Source organism: Psammomys obesus, unplaced genomic scaffold (genome assembly GCF_907164565.1).
Source record: "Psammomys obesus unplaced genomic scaffold, mPsaObe1.curated_primary_1811, whole genome shotgun sequence".
NCBI lineage: Eukaryota > Metazoa > Chordata > Mammalia > Rodentia > Muridae > Psammomys > Psammomys obesus.
This window is the reverse complement of record NW_026595981.1, coordinates 3,883,936-3,903,008: the sequence shown is the minus strand read 5'-3', so window position 1 is coordinate 3,903,008 and position 19,073 is coordinate 3,883,936. Positions and strand designations below refer to the sequence as shown.

General features: G+C 56.9%; 2 protein-coding genes across 8 annotated transcripts; both read left to right on the top strand.

Moving 5' to 3' along the window:
* The first annotated feature begins 963 nt into the window (after nucleotides 1–963).
* On the top strand, nucleotides 964–11,910 carry Nek8 (NIMA related kinase 8). Of its 7 annotated transcripts, none has more exons than XM_055620524.1 (16): nucleotides 964–1,232; nucleotides 1,702–1,834; nucleotides 5,218–5,423; nucleotides 5,629–5,861; nucleotides 6,048–6,179; nucleotides 6,657–6,922; nucleotides 7,012–7,091; nucleotides 7,176–7,357; nucleotides 7,447–7,597; nucleotides 8,316–8,392; nucleotides 8,704–8,821; nucleotides 9,818–9,968; nucleotides 10,181–10,344; nucleotides 10,441–10,599; nucleotides 10,738–10,896; nucleotides 11,275–11,910. In XM_055620524.1, the coding sequence occupies exons 2-16, from the start codon at nucleotides 1,788–1,790 to the stop codon at nucleotides 11,301–11,303; spliced, it is 2,154 nt and encodes a 717-aa protein (XP_055476499.1). In that variant the 5' UTR covers nucleotides 964–1,232; nucleotides 1,702–1,787; the 3' UTR covers nucleotides 11,304–11,910. The 7 variants fall into 7 exon arrangements, with proteins under 7 accessions (XP_055476499.1, XP_055476498.1, XP_055476501.1 ...); XM_055620523.1 differs by having other exon boundaries at nucleotides 1,668–1,834; XM_055620525.1 differs by lacking the exon at nucleotides 964–1,232 and having other exon boundaries at nucleotides 1,292–1,834; nucleotides 6,657–6,865.
* A 234-nt stretch (nucleotides 11,911–12,144) lies between these two features.
* Traf4 (TNF receptor associated factor 4) lies at nucleotides 12,145–18,367 on the top strand. The gene is made up of 7 exons (XM_055620529.1): nucleotides 12,145–12,725; nucleotides 15,544–15,595; nucleotides 16,185–16,289; nucleotides 16,356–16,517; nucleotides 16,605–16,766; nucleotides 16,853–17,008; nucleotides 17,224–18,367. Exons 1-7 carry the CDS (start codon nucleotides 12,583–12,585, stop codon nucleotides 17,854–17,856), a joined length of 1,413 nt encoding a protein of 470 aa, XP_055476504.1. The 5' UTR covers nucleotides 12,145–12,582; the 3' UTR covers nucleotides 17,857–18,367.
* Nucleotides 18,368–19,073: the final 706 nt, after the last annotated feature.

Genomic DNA, 19,073 nt, shown 5'->3' with positions numbered 1-19,073 from the left:
CACGTCCCCACTCTCCCCGCCGATACCGGCTCCCACACCCTGGGCGGGTCCCGCGAGAACGCTCCTTTCTCAACTCTTTTGAGGGCAGAGCTGGGCGGGACCGTCGCGCAGACGGGGCTGCTGGAGCCGGGTCCTGGGGCATCCGCAGCGCCGCCTGGGACCGTGGCCCCGCCCAGAGTCGAGTCCTCCGCCGGCCGGACACCGACGTGTCTACCTGCGTCTCCCGCGTCGCGCACCAGTGCTGCTTAGAACTATCGAGTCACCCACCATCCCCCCTCCCGTCCCCGCCGCTCCGGGGCTCCTGGAGCCCAGCGGCTGTCACAGTCCTCCCTCAGACAGTCCCAACCCTCTCCTGGCTCCTCCGAGGCCGGGGCGGGGAAGGCTGCGGATTTGCCCAGACAGCTGGGGTGACCCTCTCCAGGGCAGTGGCCTGGCGTGATTGCGGCCTCTGGCCACTAGGTGTCAGCCTGCTCCCACGGTGGTGGGGCCCACGGGCGGCCGCTGTCCGCGGAGCGGGATTAGCAGGGCCCCGGGGCGGGGGGGAGACGCGGCACAGAGCCGGGGCGGGAAGGAGGACGTGTGTGCGTTAGGGAAGAGGAGAGGGGACGCGAGCAAGAAGTGGGGACCTGGAGGGCGGTGTTTCCAGAGAAGAAACAAACCCGAGCTCAAACGCCCAGGGTGTTTGCGGTCTTCCCGGGCAGCTCCGGGGTTACACATTAACCCCGAGGGACTCCGGTCGGTTACTAAGTAACAGCGCAGTGTGAAGAGTTGGCTGAGCAGTCTGCCTCCCGCTCGCTCGCTCCGCTGCCCGGGAAGCCGGCCCACCAGCCAGCTCCGGCCCGAGCCGGCGGCCGCAGGCTCCCTCCGGTCATTCCACGTCGGCCAGTGCGGGGCGGGGCGGGGACAGGAGATAAACACCCCTTCCCTCGCCCTCCGCGCCCTCTCGGAGGTGGGAACGTCCACTCTTAGCTAACGACCCCTCCCGGGTGCCCGAGCTTTACGGCTCCCCCAGGGCAGACGTCGAGAAGCCAGGATTAAGTTCGCCCCGGCCGGAACCCCGGCGGCGACCTGCCCAGCCCGCTCTCTCTGGACAGAAGCGTAGGGCCCTCTCGCGCTTCCCCCGGCCCGGGAGGCTGGAGACGAGCACCGAGGGCTGAGCCCCCTACCGCAGCGCTCTGCGCGCGGCGACCAGCAGCTGTGGCAACCTGCAGATCACGCCACGTACTCCCCAGGTGACTCAGTTTGTCCAGCCCTCCCGGGCCCTCCCCGGCGGAAGCCACACGCCCCCGCCCCCGCCCCCGCCCCGCACAGCGCGCTCTGGGTTGCGTTCCCGGGGTTCATCCTTCACTCGCCAGGAGGGAATCCCTTCGTCTTTCTCAAGTAGTGTCACTCCTGGGCAGCGGGGACTCGATCCTCGCTTCCCACTCGCATTCCACCTTCGGGGGACAATCTAGTTTGTGCGGGGCGACTTGAGTGGGCGCCTCGCCGCCCCAGTCCAAGTACCTATGACCAAGGCACGCGTGTGCAACGTGGCTGGTAGGGGACTGGGCTCCAGGGGCTCGTCCGTCAATCGGGACTGGCTTCCCCGGGATCCCTTGTTGGGGGTGGGGCCGCGACTCGGACCGTCCGGGTTGGGCTTACAGTCAGAGAAACTGCGGGGCCAACAGACCACCCTGTTCCTTCGGCTCCGCCCTGCGAAAGTCTTACAGCCAGGAGGAGGAGCTCCGGGATGGGAAGGTCCGCGCACGCGCCGCACGGGGACTCCAGAAGCGTAACTGAGAAATGAGATGGAGAAGTACGAGCGGATCCGAGTGGTGGGAAGAGGTGCCTTCGGGTGAGCCAGGGCCTTGGGGAGGCAACGCTAAGGGAAAAACAAGCCCCAACTCTGACCGAGAAGTCGTGGTCCCGCTGGCCCCGCCCCGAAGCGAGAGCGCCACTATCGGACGCCCCACTAAGGCATCCAGTCCTCAGGTCTAGGCGGGAGCCCCGCCCCCGGCGAGGCCACGCCCACCAGGCCAGCCTGCGCCCTTGGGAGATAGTTGTTCCCATAGATCGTTCCTTACAGCAACTGATAATGAGCGTCAGCAGCACAGGTCAGACTGCCCAGGGTATACAGTTATGACCAAAACAGGCGAGGCACTTCCCCTTTATGGACTTAGTCCATAGGAAATTGGTACAAACAAACAAGGTATTGTTAAAGCAGTTAATGAAGTTTAAGCAGCTGTGGACTGTTACTAAGAGACCTTGCAGCGGTGGGGTGGTGTAATTCCAGTACTTCGGAGCAGATGCAGGGTCATTATGGTCAATTCGAGGCCAACCAGGGCTACATGGAGATTGTCTCCAGAGGAAAAGACAGAAAGCCAGTTTTTAGGGTACAGCTGGGCAGGCCTGAGTTACATAACCAGTTCATGGCCAGCCTGGGCAGCTGAGTGCTACCTGTCTCAAATTTTATAAAAATAAAGAAAAGGGGTGGGGTGGGGACTGAGAATGTATATCATGGGTAGAGCTCCTGCCTAGCATGCTCCGGTTCAATGTCAGTACCAAAAGGCAACTTAAAGAGTCCCCAAGGAGGTGAGAAAGATGTAAAGTCCAGGATAGCCAGGGCTACACAGGGAAACCTTGCCTTCAGAAAACAACAAAACAAAAGGCTTGAAGAAATGAGGATCAGGCATAGTCCTTCCGGCAGATAAAGTAGCATTTGCAAAGCTCCTCACATGGGCAAAATGTTATAACATTCAAGAAACTGAGAAAAGGAAGAGTGTAGCCAGAAAGTCGTGAGCAAAGTGAGGAATGTGTTTGCCCTGGAGGGTGGGGCCAGGTTCTGATCTCGTGAAATGAAGTAAGAGGTTACTTAGGTTGACTTAGAGTATAAAGGCAAAGGGGGGGGGGAGGTTCTGTTTGTAATAGGGCCTGAACTCAGGGTACAGAGCTACACCCCCAAACCAGGGAAGAGTTTTCAAACCGGAATGGGGTGTGGTGGCCTGTAGTCTCACACTGGTGGTGGAGGTGGATGGAGGCTTGAGAATACTAATTCAGGGTCTTTAGCTAAATATATATGGGCTTCCTAGCAAGCTCAAGGTCAGTCTGGGTTCTGTGAGAGTGTGTCTCTGGAAACAAATAAATCATTGCAGTGATCTTATCTGACCCATGTGGATTTTACAAGGACAGTCTAGGTTGGGGCTGTAGCTCAGTGGTAGAGGGCCCTGGATTGGATTCCCAGCACTGAAAAGGAAACAGAGTTAGGGTCATTATGGCTGCTGTGTAGAGTTTAGATCTCAGGGTGACAGCAGTGGAAGGGACTGTTTTAGAAGGCTGGAGGACATTTTTAAGGTAAGTTACTGTCCTTGGCCAGAGGCAACTCAGCTACCAATAGCTCTGAAGTTTGAGGTCTTTCCACAGACCTCTACTCAGAAAAGATTTTCAGAAACCTGGACTCTCAACACTCCCAAAGCTGAGGCTAGGGAATTCAAGGCCAATCTGGGGACATAGTGAGTTTTCAAGATCATCCTGTTCAAGATCATCATCATCATCATTACTCAGTGATACACTATTTCAAAGTCCTGAAACCAGGAGCTGGAAAGATTTTTTTTTTTTAAAGATTTTATTTATTTATTTTGAAAGCTCTATATGTAAACCAATATGCCAGAAGAGGGCAGTAGAAGGTACAGATGGTTGTGAGCCACCATGTGGTTGCTGGGAATTGAACTCAAGACCTCTGGAAGAACAGCCAGAGCTCTTAACCACTGAGCCATCTCTCCAGCCCCTGGAAAGATTGTTGAGTGGTTACAGCATTATTCTTGCAGAGGACAGGATTCTATTCCAAGTGTCCACACAGTGGCTCACGACCACATGAAGCTCCAGTTCCAGAGGACCCAACATCCTCTTCTGGCCTCTTTGGGCACAAACATATATCAGGCAAAACATTTTCCCATAAAAAATAAGTATTTTTAAAAGCCAGAACACAAAACAAAAACAAAGAATTTTCTTTTGTAAATGAGATTACAAACTGCTTATAAATGCATTATACAGATTTACATATAAGGAAGGCACTTAGAAATTCCTAGCTTTACATAGGTCAGAAGGAAGTTAAAACAGGTTTTCTTTTTAAAACATTTGTTTTTATGTGTCGGTGGAGGTCAGAAGAGAACCTTGGGTCCCCTGAAACTGGAGCTGCCATGTGGGTGTTAGGAACCAAATCTGGGTCTTCTGTAAGGCCAGTGAGTGCTCTTAAACTGAGCCAGGTTCCCAGCCCCTTTGATTTATCTTTTCTTTGGTTTTTGAGGCAGGGTTTCTCTGTGTAGCCCTGGCTATCCAGGCTGGCCTTGAACTCATGGAGATCCACCCGCCTCTGCCTCCCAAGGGCTGGGATTAAGGGCGTGCGCCACCACCACTTGACTGGTGTGTTCTTTCATATACTTGTAGAGGTCAGAAGACAACTTGTGGGAATTGATTCTCTCCTTACCACATGGGTAGGTTCTGGATTATCAGGCTTGTCAGTAAGCACCTTTTCACCCACTGAACAGTCTTGGCCTGTTTTTGTTTGTTTTGTTTTGAGACAGGCTGCCTCAGGCTATGTGGCTAAGAATAGTCTTGAAATCCTGAAATACATTTCTTCTTGTCTCTGCTTCCCAGAGTGCTAGGATTACATGCATGTTTCACCACCATTGTTATTTAATGATTTTTAGAGAAAAAAAAAAAGATTTGTTTACTTTATATACTATTGTGGGTCTTTTGCATGCATATATGCATAGGCACCATGTTCAAGCCTGTGGAGGCCAAAAGATGGAGCTGGATCCCCTAGAACTGAAATTACAGACAGTAATTACACCCAGACTGCCGTGTGGGTTCTGGGAAGCAAACCTGGGCCCTCTGGAAGAGCAACCAGCAGTGCTCTTGACCTGTCTCTCCAGCCCAAGATTTATTTTTATTATTTTACTTTTATGCTCGAATGAATGCCACTTTGGAGGCCAGAGAGCTAATCAGATCTTTTGAAGCTGGTGTTAGGGGTGATTTTGAGCCCACTGAAGTGGGTGCTGAGCCAGCTCTCCAGACTGCTTTCTCTTCTCAAGACAGGGTCTTGTCAGACTGGCCTGGAACTCCAGATCCTCTTCGGCCTCCACCGCGCCCGGCTTACCCATCTAATGATCATGTGGGCTGTGGGCTGCCTAACGCATGGCTGGAAGCTCAGTTGGTGCCCACTCTGTGCTGTGTCCCTAGGATCGTGCACCTGTGCCTTCGGAAGGCTGACCAGAAGCTGGTGATCATCAAGCAGATCCCCGTGGAGCAGATGACCAAGGAAGAGCGGCAGGCAGCACAGAACGAGTGCCAGGTGCTCAAACTGCTCAACCACCCCAATGTCATCGAGTACTATGAGAACTTTCTGGAGGACAAGGCCCTCATGATTGCCATGGAGTATGCACCAGGTAGGGCAGTGGTCTCTCCTCAGCCTGGAGGTCCCTTTCCCCTCCAGGAGAGCTGGACACCACTAGGTGTCTTCCCTCTGGAATACACGTGGCTGAAAGTCAGAGGTACAGGGTTCTGGCCCGACTTGCGTGACCATGACCTCGCCCTCTCTGGGTTGTCCCCAGTGCGGGAACGTCCAGGTCTTGACTGTGCCCTGGGCCACAGGTGGCACGCTGGCTGAGTTCATCCAGAAGCGCTGCAACTCGCTGCTGGAGGAGGAGACCATCCTTCACTTCTTCGTGCAGATCCTGCTGGCGCTGCACCACGTGCACACCCACCTCATCCTGCACCGGGACCTCAAGACCCAGAACATCCTTCTCGACAAGCACCGCATGCTCGTCAAGATCGGCGACTTTGGCATCTCTAAGATCCTCAGCAGCAAGAGCAAGGCCTACACGGTACCTGGGTGTGCCGGGGACACCGAGGCTCTTCATAGCAGGGGCCTACTCGACATTTCCGCGTCTTCCCCTTCCCTTAGTCCCTGTCTGTGTGTGGCGCCGTGCGGAGGCTGTCCCCACGCCAGTGTCCAGCCAGAGGCCGCCTCATCTCTGCCCACGGCTGTAACCCAGGCTTCCTTCCTGCAGGTGGTGGGTAGCCCGTGCTACATCTCCCCCGAGCTGTGTGAGGGCAAGCCCTACAACCAGAAGAGTGACATCTGGGCTCTGGGCTGTGTCCTGTATGAGCTAGCCAGCCTCAAGAGGGCCTTTGAGGCTGCGGTGAGTATAGACACCACCGAGGGACTCCAGCTCCTTCGCCGCAGCTCTGACCACTTCTGTGTTCCTTCTCTTGTGGCTGGCCGAGCCGTGCCAGTCTCTACCTGCTGCTGGGGTAACCCAGGGTAGGGCTGTGCCTCTCCCTCGCTCAGCTTGGCCTAGGGTAGGGCTTGAGTCCTGCTTTAGCCTGTGAATTCCTCAGGTATGGATGTGATCCCTGATTCTCCCATGAGATTAGAGACGTTCCCAAGAGCAGGCCTGGAGTTTCCCGAAGCCCCTGGGATTTCCAAGGACGTAGCTGAAGCCTCTGTATCAGGCTAGGAAGTTCTAAAATCGGTGTTAGGCTCTCCTGCCATTCTGCCTTCTCTAATGAGACTAGTGTCCTGGGGGTAGACATGTTTTTTTATTCCATCAGTAGGGATGCTGCCCTTCCTAAGAGTGCAGCCTAGCACCCTGGCCACCCCACATGTGCTTTCACAGAACTTGCCAGCTCTGGTGCTGAAGATCATGAGTGGCACCTTTGCACCCATCTCTGACCGATACAGTCCTGAGCTGCGCCAGCTCGTCCTGAGTCTGCTCAGCCTGGAGCCTGCCCAGCGGCCACCGCTCAGCCACATCATGGCGCAACCCCTCTGCATCCGGGCCCTCCTCAACCTCCACACCGATGTGGGCAGCGTCCGCATGCGGAGGCTTGTGCAGGGAGATGGGTCCTGGGCCCCAGGGGCGGGCACCCAGTGGGAACACAGGTCTAGGGCTAATAACCCTTCATTATGTATAGTCCTGACATAGGGGTGTCAGGGACAGGCCTTGTCCTGAGGTTCTCTGTATCCCACAGGGCAGAGAAGTCCCTGACCCCAGGACCACCCCTGGCTCCTGGCAGCACAGGGATGAGGGCCGCCAGTGCCCGATGCAGGGGTGAGTTGGGGACCCTTGGCTGGAGCTCTGTAGACTCCCTACCATTTTTGCTAGTTTAACTGGCCTCAAACTCCGTCCTCGAAGGCGTCCCCCGGGGACCTGTGAGACCAGCTATCCCACCTCCGCTGTCTTCGGTGTACACGTGGGGCGGTGGCCTCAGTGCTCCTCTGAGGCTGCCGATGCTCAACACTGAGGTGGTCCAGGTGGCTGCAGGACGCACGCAGAAGGCTGGCGTTACACGCTCCGGGCGCCTCATCCTGTGGGAGGTGAGCAAGTCGGTGGTGGGCCTGGCCCGGCGAGGGTGGGAGCCCAGAAATGGAGTTGGGGTCTGCAGGCATCACCCACTCCTCTGCAGGCCCCACCCCTGGGCACTGGAGGAGGCACACTGCTCCCTGGGGCAGCAGAGCTGCCCCAGCCCCAGTTTGTCTCACGTTTCCTGGAGGGCCAGTCGGGTGTGACCATCAAGCATGTGGCCTGCGGGGACCTGTTCACGGCTTGCCTGACTGGTGAGCTTGTCAGGGGAGTGCTCTGTGGGGACAGGAGGAGGGCAGGCAGCGAAACTTCTCTCATCCCCAAATCAGTCAATTGATGAATGCTTCTCTTGCCTAAAGGGTTACTGATGTCTCTGTAGCAGTAGCTGAGTGCCTTTTCCTAGCACAGTAGGCCCAGCAGTGGCTATGTTAATACTGACTCCATTGGCAGATGGGGAGGACAGTAAGGCTGTCACTACTTCAGAATTATATACTTTCCCCCTTCCTGCCCTTCCAGCCTCTTTTCAATACTTCTTCAGTTCCTCTCCCCCACCCTCCAGACTAGAGACTGAGCCTAGGACCTTGGACATGGTGGGCAAGCATTCTGCTACTGAGTTATAACCACAGGTTGCTTTTGTTTTTATGAGACAAGGTCTTGCCATGTAGTCCTGGCTGACCTGGAACTCTTACAGATCCACCTGCTTCTGCCTCCTGAGTGCTGGAATTAAAGGCAAACGCCACCACACCAGGCTTTGGCTTTTTCTGTTGTCTGTTTGTTCTTGGGCAATGTTTTATAAGCTCAGCTAGTCAGACCTGCATTCCTCCCTCCGTCCGCGTAGCTTTAGTACCTACTGGTGCCACCAGACCCGGCCTCAGCTCCCAATTTTACCTCCCTCCTCCAAGCTGTAAGCTAAACACACTACTTGAAATGCAGTCTCTCTCCTCTCCCATCTCTCACTGCGCTCCTTCCCAGACCGAGGCATCATCATGACCTTTGGCAGCGGCAGCAATGGCTGTTTAGGCCATGGCAACTTCACTGACATCAGCCAGGTGGGTGTTCCATGTGCCCCGGAGAGGTAGCCCTCTTCTGAGAGCTGATAGCAGACTAGGGGTAGGGGAGTTCCCAGGAGCCTCACGTCCCATTAGCTCCCAGGCTGCACCTGCTCTGGGTCAGCTCAGAAGTCCAGGAAGCCTCTGCAAGGCTTCCCACCTGTTGCTATGACTGCACGCTGTGCATGTGTGTGGTTGGAGTTAAAGAGATGGTTCCCTAATTTCCTGCTTGCAGGAGATGGGGCTGAGACCATGGTAGGGGGCAAGTCCCAGATGCTTCCGTGGCCCTTTACTTTTCTCCCTCTCTCTAGCCCACCATTGTAGAAGCCCTGCTGGGCTACGAGCTAGTGCAGGTGTCCTGTGGGGCCTCTCACGTGCTGGCCCTGTCTACAGATGGAGAACTGTTTGCCTGGGGCCGAGGAGATGGTGGTAAGCCCGATCCCCGCCTCCGGTCCCTCCCCCAGCTTTGTTCAGCGTGGTCCGTTGTCATGCCCGTCTTCCTCTCCAGGCCCATTCTTTCCCTCAGGCCCATCTATTTCCTCGAAGTCCACTCATTCATTGCACAAAGCAGTATTTCATTCTTATCATGTGTTCCTCCATTGTTAATTGCTCAGATAAGAGGAATGTGATGTTGCCACATGTGGTGGTGTTGGCTTTTAATCCCAGCATTTAAGGCCAGCCTGGAATACAGGGCAAGTTCCAGGTTAGCCAGGGCTACACGGTGAAACGCTGTCTACAAAACAGAACAACAACAAAGGTGGATTCATTCAGGCTCTGGCATAAGGGAGAGTTTTACTGTTTTTCACAGTGCTAGGAATCAAGACTTAGTACACAGTAGTAAGTCCATGCTCTACCAACGACCTATACCCCTGGCCCACCTGACTAGGAACTGAGACTGGTGATGTCATAGATGGGTTCCAGTCCTGGGGGACTCAGGTGTAAAGAGTGTGTGTTACGGGGTGTATGTGTGTGTGTGCGCTAGAGGACACCAGGGCTATAATAACGAGTAACATTGTGGAATTAATTAAAGGGGACAGTGTCAGCCTGGGGACGCTGACAGCTTTGGATAGGCTCTTATGAGATGGGGTCTCACCTGCAACTTGATGTCTTGCTTTTGAGTGTTGGGACAGAACCTTGCTTTATAGCTTCAGCTAGCCCGGAATTCAGCCTGTAGCCCAGGCTTGCCTCATATTCATGGCATCCTCCTATGTCAGCATCCTGAGTGCTGTGCTTGATTAGAGGTGTGCTTCATTACAGCCAGCTGCCGTTGGAATGACGGGCAGGCCTTAAGTGATTCTGAGCAGCAGTGAGGCCCAGGAAAGGCATTTCAGGCTGAGAACAGCCTTCATCCATCCTCTTTTGGGTTTTGGCATTATCATTCCTGAAGCTCAAACTAACTCCATTTTTTTTTTTTTTTTCTTGTAGGTCGGCTGGGATTAGGTACTAGGGAGTCCCATAACTGCCCCCAGCAAGTGCCTGTGCCCCCAGGACAGGAAGCTCAAAGAGTGATTTGTGGTATTGACTCTTCCATGATCCTCACCTTGCCTGGCAGGGTCCTGGCCTGTGGAAGTAACAGGTGAATACATGCATCAAAGTGATAGGCCTGATTCGCTGCCTTCCTTGGATACAAAGTATTTCAAGCCTTATTGTTTCCTCCAGGGTTGAGAACTAAAGAGGGATTTGGTTCCACTCAGGGTGGGATCTACCTCCTGGGGGGACAGAGCCTAACAATCCCTGCAGAGCCTAGTGGGAGAAAGCGGCCTATGTAAACTCTGGCTCCATCCCTAGGTTCAACAAGCTAGGCTTGGACCGCTTATCCCTGGAGGAGGAGCCTATTCCCCACCGGCAAGTGGAGGAGGCCCTGAGCTTCACAGCGCTGGGCTCTGCGCCTCTGGACCAGGAGCCGCTGCTGTGTGTGGACCTTGGCACTGCTCATTCAGCCGCTGTGACTGGTGAGCAGGACATAGGCATGGGAGGCCTGAAGGCTCCCTCCAGGCTTCCTCCAGGCTTGTGTTCAAGTGTCCTGTCCTTTCTTCCCATCCCCACAGCCTCTGGCGACTGCTATACTTTTGGCAGCAATCAACATGGGCAGTTGGGCACTAGTTCCCGCCGGGTCAGCAGGGCACCCTGTCGGGTCCAAGGCCTAGAGGGCATCAAGATGGTGATGGTGGCCTGTGGGGATGCCTTCACCGTTGCCATCGGGGCAGGTGAGGGTGGACTGGATGAAGGTGGGCCTGGGCGAGCCCGTGGGGGGCCTGCTCAGTACCTTCCTTTTGCAGCCATGCTTGCTGTCCAGCATCTGACCGCTTGCTCAGGTTGCCCCTACTCTTTGGAATTCTTGGCAGAAGGGGAAGTGTATTCTTGGGGCAAAGGCGCCCGAGGTCGCCTGGGAAGGAGGGATGAGGACGCTGGACTCCCTCGGCCAGTGCAGCTGGATGAGACTCATCCTTACGTGGTGACCTCCATGTCCTGCTGCCATGGGAACACTCTCTTGGCTGTTCGATGTGAGTTTTCTTTTCCTACCTCACCGCACCACTGGGGCTAACCCAACTCCCATTTACTCTTTTATTCCATCCTCACTAGCTACAACTCAAATTCCCCAAAACAAGTTTCCACCCCCCAAAAAGTGAAAGCAGAACCTGTGGGCAATTGGGAGGCGATGGGTAAAGCACCCAGCCTTTGTGAGCAGGGGCTGCCTTCACTGCTCTCCAGGCCTCGCTTGAATTTCATCTTCTAATAATTCCTGCATCCAGTTGATAGTAAAACCCCACTTGTGCTGGCAGGAGGGCTCTGGCTCCAGGGCCCAGTGAGATCAAAGGTGGGTGCTGGCTGTAGGCACTGCCTCCAGAAAGCTGCAGAAGCTTCTCTCTGATACTCTCCAGCCGTCACAGATGAACCAGCCCCTCCCTGAGGCAACAGGATTATCCAAGAGACCACCTCTGCGCACTCTGGCAAGATGCAGGTGCCTGAGGAACGGCTGTTTCCGGCGTCCCGGATTGTGTCATCACGGGCGGCAAGGCCGATGAAGTCTACTCCGTTAGATGAAGTCTTCTCCGTTACCCACGCCGCTGCCCCCAAACCCCTGATCGCACTCGGTGTCTCCAGGCTCCAGAATGGCAGGCATCAACAGAAGGATGGCCTTCAAAGCCTTTGCTAAAAAAGTACCTTTTGCCCCCAGGCCAGTTAGAAAGCAAATTCCCGCAGGTGTTCTGGTGGAGACAGACGCCATGCTTTGGAATAGGGCAAGCCAGGGCTTGTTTGGACTGGCCATCAGGCCGACCTAATCTCTTACTAGCTTGTGACAGATAGGTCGGCGGGCCGGCGTCTCTTTTTCTCTCTCGTCCTAATCCTAAAGCAGGGGTTTGCAGAAGTTCCCCACCTCCCAGGGAAGGAATGCTGGAACTACTGAGTGCTTGCCCTCACCCCAGGCCACTCCCCAGACGTAGACTGGGGGAAAAGGCCAGGCCCGACCAGTTTCTCAAAGGTCTGAAAGTAGCACCAATAAATATCAAATGCCTGCTTGGCATATGGTCTCTTCAGGGGCAGAGGTGGCCGCTAGACACCCCAAGACTGGGCTGGGCCCGACTGTGGTTGCGGGGCAGCGGCCTGGAGGAATGTGGGCGCAGCCAGAGGCCTGAGGCTGGGGCCCCGAGGTTCCGCTGGTCCCGGGCCCAGTCCAGTTTCCTTGCTCCAGCCGGGTTTTCTCGCGGATCCTGTTGCCTGGCTTCGCTGCCTAGCACCTGGAAGCTAGGGCCCCGGGTCCCTGGGCGGTGCGTGGCGCATTAGACCTTAAGGTGGCCCCTACAGAGCCAAGGCTTGTGGTCAGGCACCATTATAGCGCAAGGGGCCCCCACTTCTGAAAGAATCGCAGCCAAGCTCTCAGTTCCAGCGGGAAAGGGGATCCCCAGCTTCCGGGGGTGGACGAGCCTGACTTAACTTTCGAAGCCTGAGCACAGTGTAAGCGCGACCGCATTCTCCGGGGTTGTGGAGTGGGCGGGGCGCGCGGGCGGGCTCTAGGACCTCGGGGACGCGGCTCCGCCCCCTCTTCCGGCGGGCGGGGTTGCGGACCCCGGCCGGCCGCGGCCGCCAGTCGGCGCCGCCCGCAGCCGGGAACGCGGCCGGAGTGAGGCGCGGGCTGTGGGGCCGCAGCGTGCCCGGCCCTGCTCGCCCGTGCCGGCCGCCAGCCCGCCATGCCTGGCTTCGACTACAAGTTCCTGGAGAAGCCCAAGCGGCGGCTGCTGTGCCCACTGTGCGGGAAGCCCATGCGCGAGCCGGTGCAGGTGTCCACTTGCGGCCACCGCTTCTGCGACACCTGCCTGCAGGAGTTCCTCAGGTGCGACCCGGGGGCGGGGGGCCTCGGCCCGCGGGGCAGGGCTCGGCCCGGGCGCACGTCGGGCCTTTGTCTGCGCGGCCGCCCGGTGACCTCAGGGGCGCCCACCGTGATGTCAAGGGGCGGCAGTGACGTCAGGGCTCCGGGGAGGACCCCACGCACCCAGGCGTAGGTCCTACCTGCCCAGCCCCGGGGTGGGGGACCGCCTGCCCGCGCGGCGGCCGAGGGCAGCGCCCCTCCCGACCGGTGGCGGGCCCTTCCCCCCCCACCTGTGCCCGAGCGGCCGCAGCCTTGAACTTTGAATCCTTGAGGGGAGGGAAGGACAAAGCCTCCCTCTCCCGCGCGGCGCCCCAAGCCTTTGGAGTTTCCCCCCGTGCGACCTGCTCTTACTCTCTGTCTGATGCCGAGAGACCGGCGGCTATTGTTCTCCCATTTCACAGAGAGTCGAGGAAAGGCTGCGATTTGCCCAGGGTCACACGATTCAAGTCTTAGCTGGCAGCCAGGGCTGCGTGCAGTCAGGCCGTAGAGGTTGGACTGTGACCCTCCGCGCCTCCGAAGTGGGAACTCTCCCCGCGGTCTTGAACCCGGCACTGCTGGCTGCTACACCAGTGACCCGGGCTGGTCCTGCGTGCCCCGTGCCCACTCAGGACCCCGTCGTGCCTTGCCGCCCGCCCCAGGCATCCGTCACATTTTTGGGCACCCTGTGCACAGCGTCTTGAGTCTACCTGGCACCGAGGGCTGCCATGTAGGAGGGGAGATGGGGGGGCCCTAACCACTGAGGAGGTCCTGCCCTAGACCACGAGAAAGGCCAGATCGGCCGCGGTCCCTCGAGGGGAACTGGCAGGGACGGCAGTGTGGGTCCCGCGCCGCAGTGCTCCGTCCCGCTGCCTTCCGAAGCTCCTGGCTGGCGGAAATCTCAGCAGGCCCTTTGTTTTTTGTTCCTAGCGGCCGCGGGCTCCTGCTCTCACATATGCTCCTGCTCAAGCTGCCGTGCTGCCCCCTCCTCCCTGCTCTTCTCCCTCCTCCCTCTGGCCCTCCTCCCTGCAATGTACACACTTAACTCCTCTACAGACACACGAGCCCATTGTCTTCCTCTGCTCCCTTCCCGGCCCTCTGGTTTCCAGATGAGGCCAGCTGAGCCAGCCCCCCTCCTCCAGCCGACCCACCCTTACTGCCTCGGGGAAGGAGCCGGGAGGGGTCTTGTCAGGCCCCACTCCCTCCTCCTTCACCTCCTTCTCAGTCCCCTCGAGGCTGCTCCTGCCCCTCCTCCTCCCGGAAATCCCCTCTTCCTCTCCTACTGCCCCCTCCCCCCATCCTGTCTTCTCCCCTGGGCTTGGGCCTCCACTGCTCAGGCAGGAGCTGCCTCTGCCTTCTCCCCTCCCCCATCGATAGAGCTGTGTTTAGTGGCCTCTGGAGGAAAGAGGTGGTCGAGCAGGCTCTGCCCCCCACTGTCACCCTACCCTACAAGTTAGGTTGTCCATAGCCTTGGCCAAACCTTTGTCCTGGCTGGGCCACAAGCTGCAGGGTTAGCCCTTGCCTGAAGCCTAGGGACTTACTTGTGCTAGTCCCCTTGCTGTCTTCAAAACCACTGGGTCAGCACATTCCTGAAGCAGCCAAGTGGACCCCCCTCCCTCTTGGCCCACCCCTCTCTCCCGGCTCCTGCTGTGGCTGGCTATTACTCAGGTTGAGCCAGGACCAGTGTAGGCATACCTCTTCATTGCCTGCACGTGTGTTCTTTTCATCGGGAGATGGCCAGTAGTGGTGGGGCCAAGAGGAGGTGATAGGAAGTGGACCGGGCACCTGGGATGTGGACTGCCCAGGTTCTGGAAAGTGCTTTCACAACAGGGCTGCCATGTAGCCTCTGCTTCCGCCTTGAGGCCTGCCTGCCTCCCGCCTACCTGACTCAGATCTGCCAGGAATGCCATGCCTAGGGCCTTCAGTCCTCCTGGGTGAGCCCTTGCCTTGCCTGGGCAGTGGCAGTCACGTGTGACAGGTCTTGTTGGGGTCACCTAGGGCACACTGGCAGGCGAAGCATGCCACCAGGCTCTCTGGGTGTTAGTATCTGGGTGGAGACTGGGGAGGAGGGGAAAGGCCAGCTGGCAGGGGGTAGAGTCACCAAGTTTCAGAAGCTTTGCCTGTGGTTAAAGCAAAGCGTAATCTGTGCAGTTACCACAGACACATACCCAGGTGCTGCTTCACTGGGGAGCCTGTTTGGTTTTTCCCATCTCTGGGTAGGGACAGTCTAACCACTTCTCAGAGGCAAGTGGTGAGGGCCAGGTGGGAATGTGAAGACTGGGGAGGAGTGAACACGGAAGGGCCAGGCAGGGGCCTTGCTCTTCCTTTCCACTCCTTAGGAGGCGCATCCTCAGAGAGGAGAAGGAATGGCCTCAAGATGACCCTGGCCTCGGTTCTTAGTCTGCCACCATCATGGAGGCTGGCAGCCCTGGCACTTAATCTAAGCACATCGCTGTATACCCTCCCATCAGCTGTCAGAATAGCCAATGAAAACTATTCTGGGGGAAGGGGTGGCAGGCTGCCTGTTTGTTTCAAGTCCAGCTGCTGGGGGGGGGGGTGCCAGCTGCCACCTGTTGGGCTAGTGTTGCCCAAGGCAGCTGTGTCTCTCTGCACTGGACCTAGAATACCCTTTGGGGGTAGTCTAGCACCCTTGAAAAGTGGGTCCCCTCTGACCTCTGCCTGCCCCTTTGTCTCAACGATGGCAGGCTAGGCAGGGGGCTGGCAAGGAAGGGAGGGAGGCTACCCTGGTTGAAGGGGTGAGGCCCGGGGTTTGAGAAGCCTTGACCCTTGCCTTTTTTCCTTTCAGTGAAGGAGTCTTCAAATGCCCTGAGGACCAGCTTCCTCTGGACTATGCCAAGGTGAGTTGGAAACCCAGGTATATAATGTATGGACTGTTGCCCTTGGTGGAAGCTGAAGCTGTTGGCAGCCAGCAGGCACAGGGCCAGTGTCAACCCCAAGCCTTAGGATATCGTGCCCCCACAAAGGTAGACTGTTCTCTCCCACCAGGCCAGTTTGCAAACAAAGGCTGTGTTTGCCCTGGGGGGCAGGCACAATGCCCGGACTGTAGGGGTACACAGAGCTGCTCTGTGCCCAGAAAGTGCTCCCTCCTCTTCCTGTAGCAAGTTAGATCTGTGGCTGGGGGCCAGGACCCCTCCACTAAGGAAGGAAGCAAAGCGTGGGGGATAGCCTGTGACTGAGCAGGCTGCTGGACTGCTTCCCTGAAGGACACACGCTCCTGTGCAGGCATGTGGGGTTCCTAGATTGCAAGTCAAAGGAGACACAGCCTGCTGTGTCCTTCATCCCAGGGCACAGAGACATAGTCTGAGAGGTCTTTGCTCAAGAAGCTACTACTGGCTTATAGGCCTGGCCAGCACAGTTCAAAGTGGAGGTGAATGGCGACTACAGCAGACCCTGGTCCTTGCTGATTCCCCCATTCTCTGCCCACAGATCTACCCAGACCCAGAGCTGGAGGTCCAGGTGTTAGGCCTGCCTATACGCTGCATCCACAGCGAGGAGGGCTGCCGCTGGAGTGGGCCCCTTCGCCATCTACAGGTGAGCCTCGGGTGGGGAGCCGGGACTAGCCCTCACCTGGCAGATACTGACTGCAGTCTTCCGCAGGGCCACTTGAACACTTGCAGCTTCAATGTAGTCCCCTGCCCGAATCGCTGCCCCGCCAAGCTGAGCCGGCGGGATCTGCCTGCCCACCTGCAGCACGACTGCCCTAAGCGCCGCCTCAAGTGTGAATTCTGTGGCTGTGACTTCAGTGGGGAGGCCTACGAGGTAGGTGGGGCCAGGCCGACTGTGAAGGAAGGGTGAGCACCTGGGAGCTGAGGAGTCACTTAACTTTGCCCATACGGTTGTTTTCAGAGTCACGAGGGCATGTGCCCCCAAGAGAGTGTGTACTGTGAGAACAAGTGTGGTGCCCGAATGATGAGGCGACTGTTGGCCCAGCATGCCAGTTCAGAGTGCCCCAAGCGCACCCAGCCTTGTGCCTACTGCACCAAGGAGTTTGTTTTTGACACCATCCAGGTGAGGCCCTTACCGACCTGTAGGCTATGAGACTGGGTAGCAGAGACTCAGGTTACTGACCACTCCTCTTCTGTCTCTGGTCCTAGAGCCACCAGTACCAGTGCCCACGGCTGCCTGTTCCCTGCCCCAACCAATGTGGCGTGGGCACTGTGGCTCGGGAGGACCTGCCTGGCCACCTGAGGGATAGCTGCAGCACCGCCTTAGTGCTCTGCCCTTTTAAAGAGTCCGGCTGCAAGCACAGGGTGAGATGCCCCTTCTTTCTCGCTCCCTTTAGCCCTGACAGAGGACCAGTTTGCTGGCACAGCTGAGGCCTTGATGGGTCCTGCTTCTTCCCAGCACCCTCTGCCATCGTCCCGTGGATTGGGTGCCTGCTACCCCTGCCTGCTTCTCCTCTTCCCTGGACCTTCCTCTTTTGGTAACTTTTTCCTTCCCCTATGGCCTTGGGTTTTGCCAACAGTGCCCTAAACTGGCAATGGCACGTCACGTGGAGGAGAGTGTAAAGCCGCATCTGGCTATGATGTGTGCCCTGGTGAGCCGTCAACGGCAAGAGCTGCAGGAGCTTCGGAGAGAGCTCGAGGAGCTCTCCATAGGCAGTGATGGAGTGCTCATCTGGAAGATCGGCAGCTATGGGCGGCGTCTGCAAGAGGCCAAGGCCAAGCCTAACCTGGAGTGCTTCAGCCCAGCCTTCTACACACACAAGTACGGTTACAAGCTGCAGGTGTCTGCATTCCTCAATGGCAACGGCAGTGGTGAGGGGACACATCTCTCCATCTACATCCGTGTGCTGCCAGGGGCCTTTGACAATCTCCTGGAGTGGCCCTTTGCCCGCCGGGTCACCTTCTCCTTGCTGGACCAGAGCGACCCAGGTCTAGCCAAGCCACAGCATGTCACTGAGACCTTCCACCCTGATCCAAACTGGAAAAACTTCCAGAAGCCTGGCACTTGGCGAGGCTCTCTGGATGAGAGTTCTCTGGGATTTGGCTACCCCAAATTCATCTCCCACCAGGACATCCGAAAGCGAAATTACGTGCGGGATGACGCCGTCTTCATCCGTGCCTCTGTGGAACTGCCCCGGAAGATCCTTAGCTGAGAGTGGAGCCTTTGGGGCTCAAGTAGGGAGGGAGGTGGGACAGGATCTTAGACACTGGCTGAAACTGGATTGGGGGCCGGACCCCCTTTCAGCTTCTTTTGCCTCGGTTGTTAATCCACTCTCTCCCTATCACCACCACCACCTCTAACCCTCAGGTGCCTCCAATTGGTGCTTCAGCCCTGGCCCCTGTCGGGGGGATCAGTCTCGGGGTTAAAGGGCTGCAAACAAGCGATCCCAGGGCCTGTCTCCTGGGCAGGGCAGACATGCCTTGGTGCCACCCGCGTTCTACCTGGACTGAGGTGCCTGCTCAGGTGCTAAGTCCCAAGAGCCATAGTAGGGGTGGGAGGTGCTGGGAAAGGGAGGGGTAGTTATGAGAGTTATGCCTTGAGATAACTTCTCTTTCCATTTACCCGGTGGTGCCCTCTCTGGTTATTTATTTCTTTAGTGCTAGGGGGGCACAGCAGGGGAACTCTGATTTTTAATAAATCCTGAATTGTATTTATTAACTTTATTCCAGCCTGTCTCCTCCCCGGTTGGTTAGGGCTCTGGGAGGCTGGGCCCAACAGAAAAGGGGTGAACTACTTGGCTAGCAGCGGTACCTCTGGTGGACAATCCGGGAACTGCAGCAAGCCTTGAGTGGGCGTGTCAGTCGGCAGCTGCCCTCTGGTGGCTCAATGGATAGGTGCAGGCTGGTGTTCCTAGTCCATACCTCGCCAAAGACAGATGTTGCTCTGCGTAGGCAGGTCTGTGAATATGATACGTATGTGCAGGCCACAGGCCAGTGTCCTCTGTCTTCCCCAGTTACTCTCTCCTTTTGAGACAGGATCAGAAATCCTGGAGCTTACGGATTCCACAAGACTACTTGGCCACTGAGCTCCAAAGGAGCTCATCTTTCCAGCCTGAGGCCTGTGGCTTTCAGTCAAGTGAAGTGTTTTTACCATTAAAACGAATGGGCATGCGTGAAGAGTTTATGAGGCTGCATGTGCTGACAGATGGTGGACTGGTGTTAGTCTACTCCAGGAGTAAAAGGCCTTCTGGATGCACAAAGCGCTTGGACTTCTTGCCTATCATTTTTTCAGACAGTTTTGAATGGCTGCCTCATGTCCATTTTAGCAACTGAGAACAAGCAAACTGACTCTTTCAGCTGGTTTGGGGCAAGGCCTGGAGTTCTGTAGGATTTCCCCTCCTGGTGCATGCCACAAACAACTCAGCTACAT

What these genes read in the sequence shown, in the direction of transcription:
- Nek8 (XM_055620524.1), top strand. Translation starts at nt 1,788, where the DNA reads ATGGAGAAGTACGAGCGGATCCGAGTGGTGGGAAGAGGTGCCTTCGG. An exon ending in CGCCAGTGCCCGATGCAGGG is followed by an intron (nt 7,092 to 7,175) that starts GTGAGTTGGGGA and finishes CCGTCCTCGAAG; the next exon opens with GCGTCCCCCGGGGACCTGTG. An exon ending in CTGGCCTGTGGAAGTAACAG is followed by an intron (nt 9,969 to 10,180) that starts GTGAATACATGC and finishes CTCCATCCCTAG; the next exon opens with GTTCAACAAGCTAGGCTTGG.
- Traf4 (XM_055620529.1), top strand. Translation starts at nt 12,583, where the DNA reads ATGCCTGGCTTCGACTACAAGTTCCTGGAGAAGCCCAAGCGGCGGCTG. An exon ending in GGCCCCTTCGCCATCTACAG is followed by an intron (nt 16,290 to 16,355) that starts GTGAGCCTCGGG and finishes AGTCTTCCGCAG; the next exon opens with GGCCACTTGAACACTTGCAG. An exon ending in TCAGTGGGGAGGCCTACGAG is followed by an intron (nt 16,518 to 16,604) that starts GTAGGTGGGGCC and finishes GGTTGTTTTCAG; the next exon opens with AGTCACGAGGGCATGTGCCC.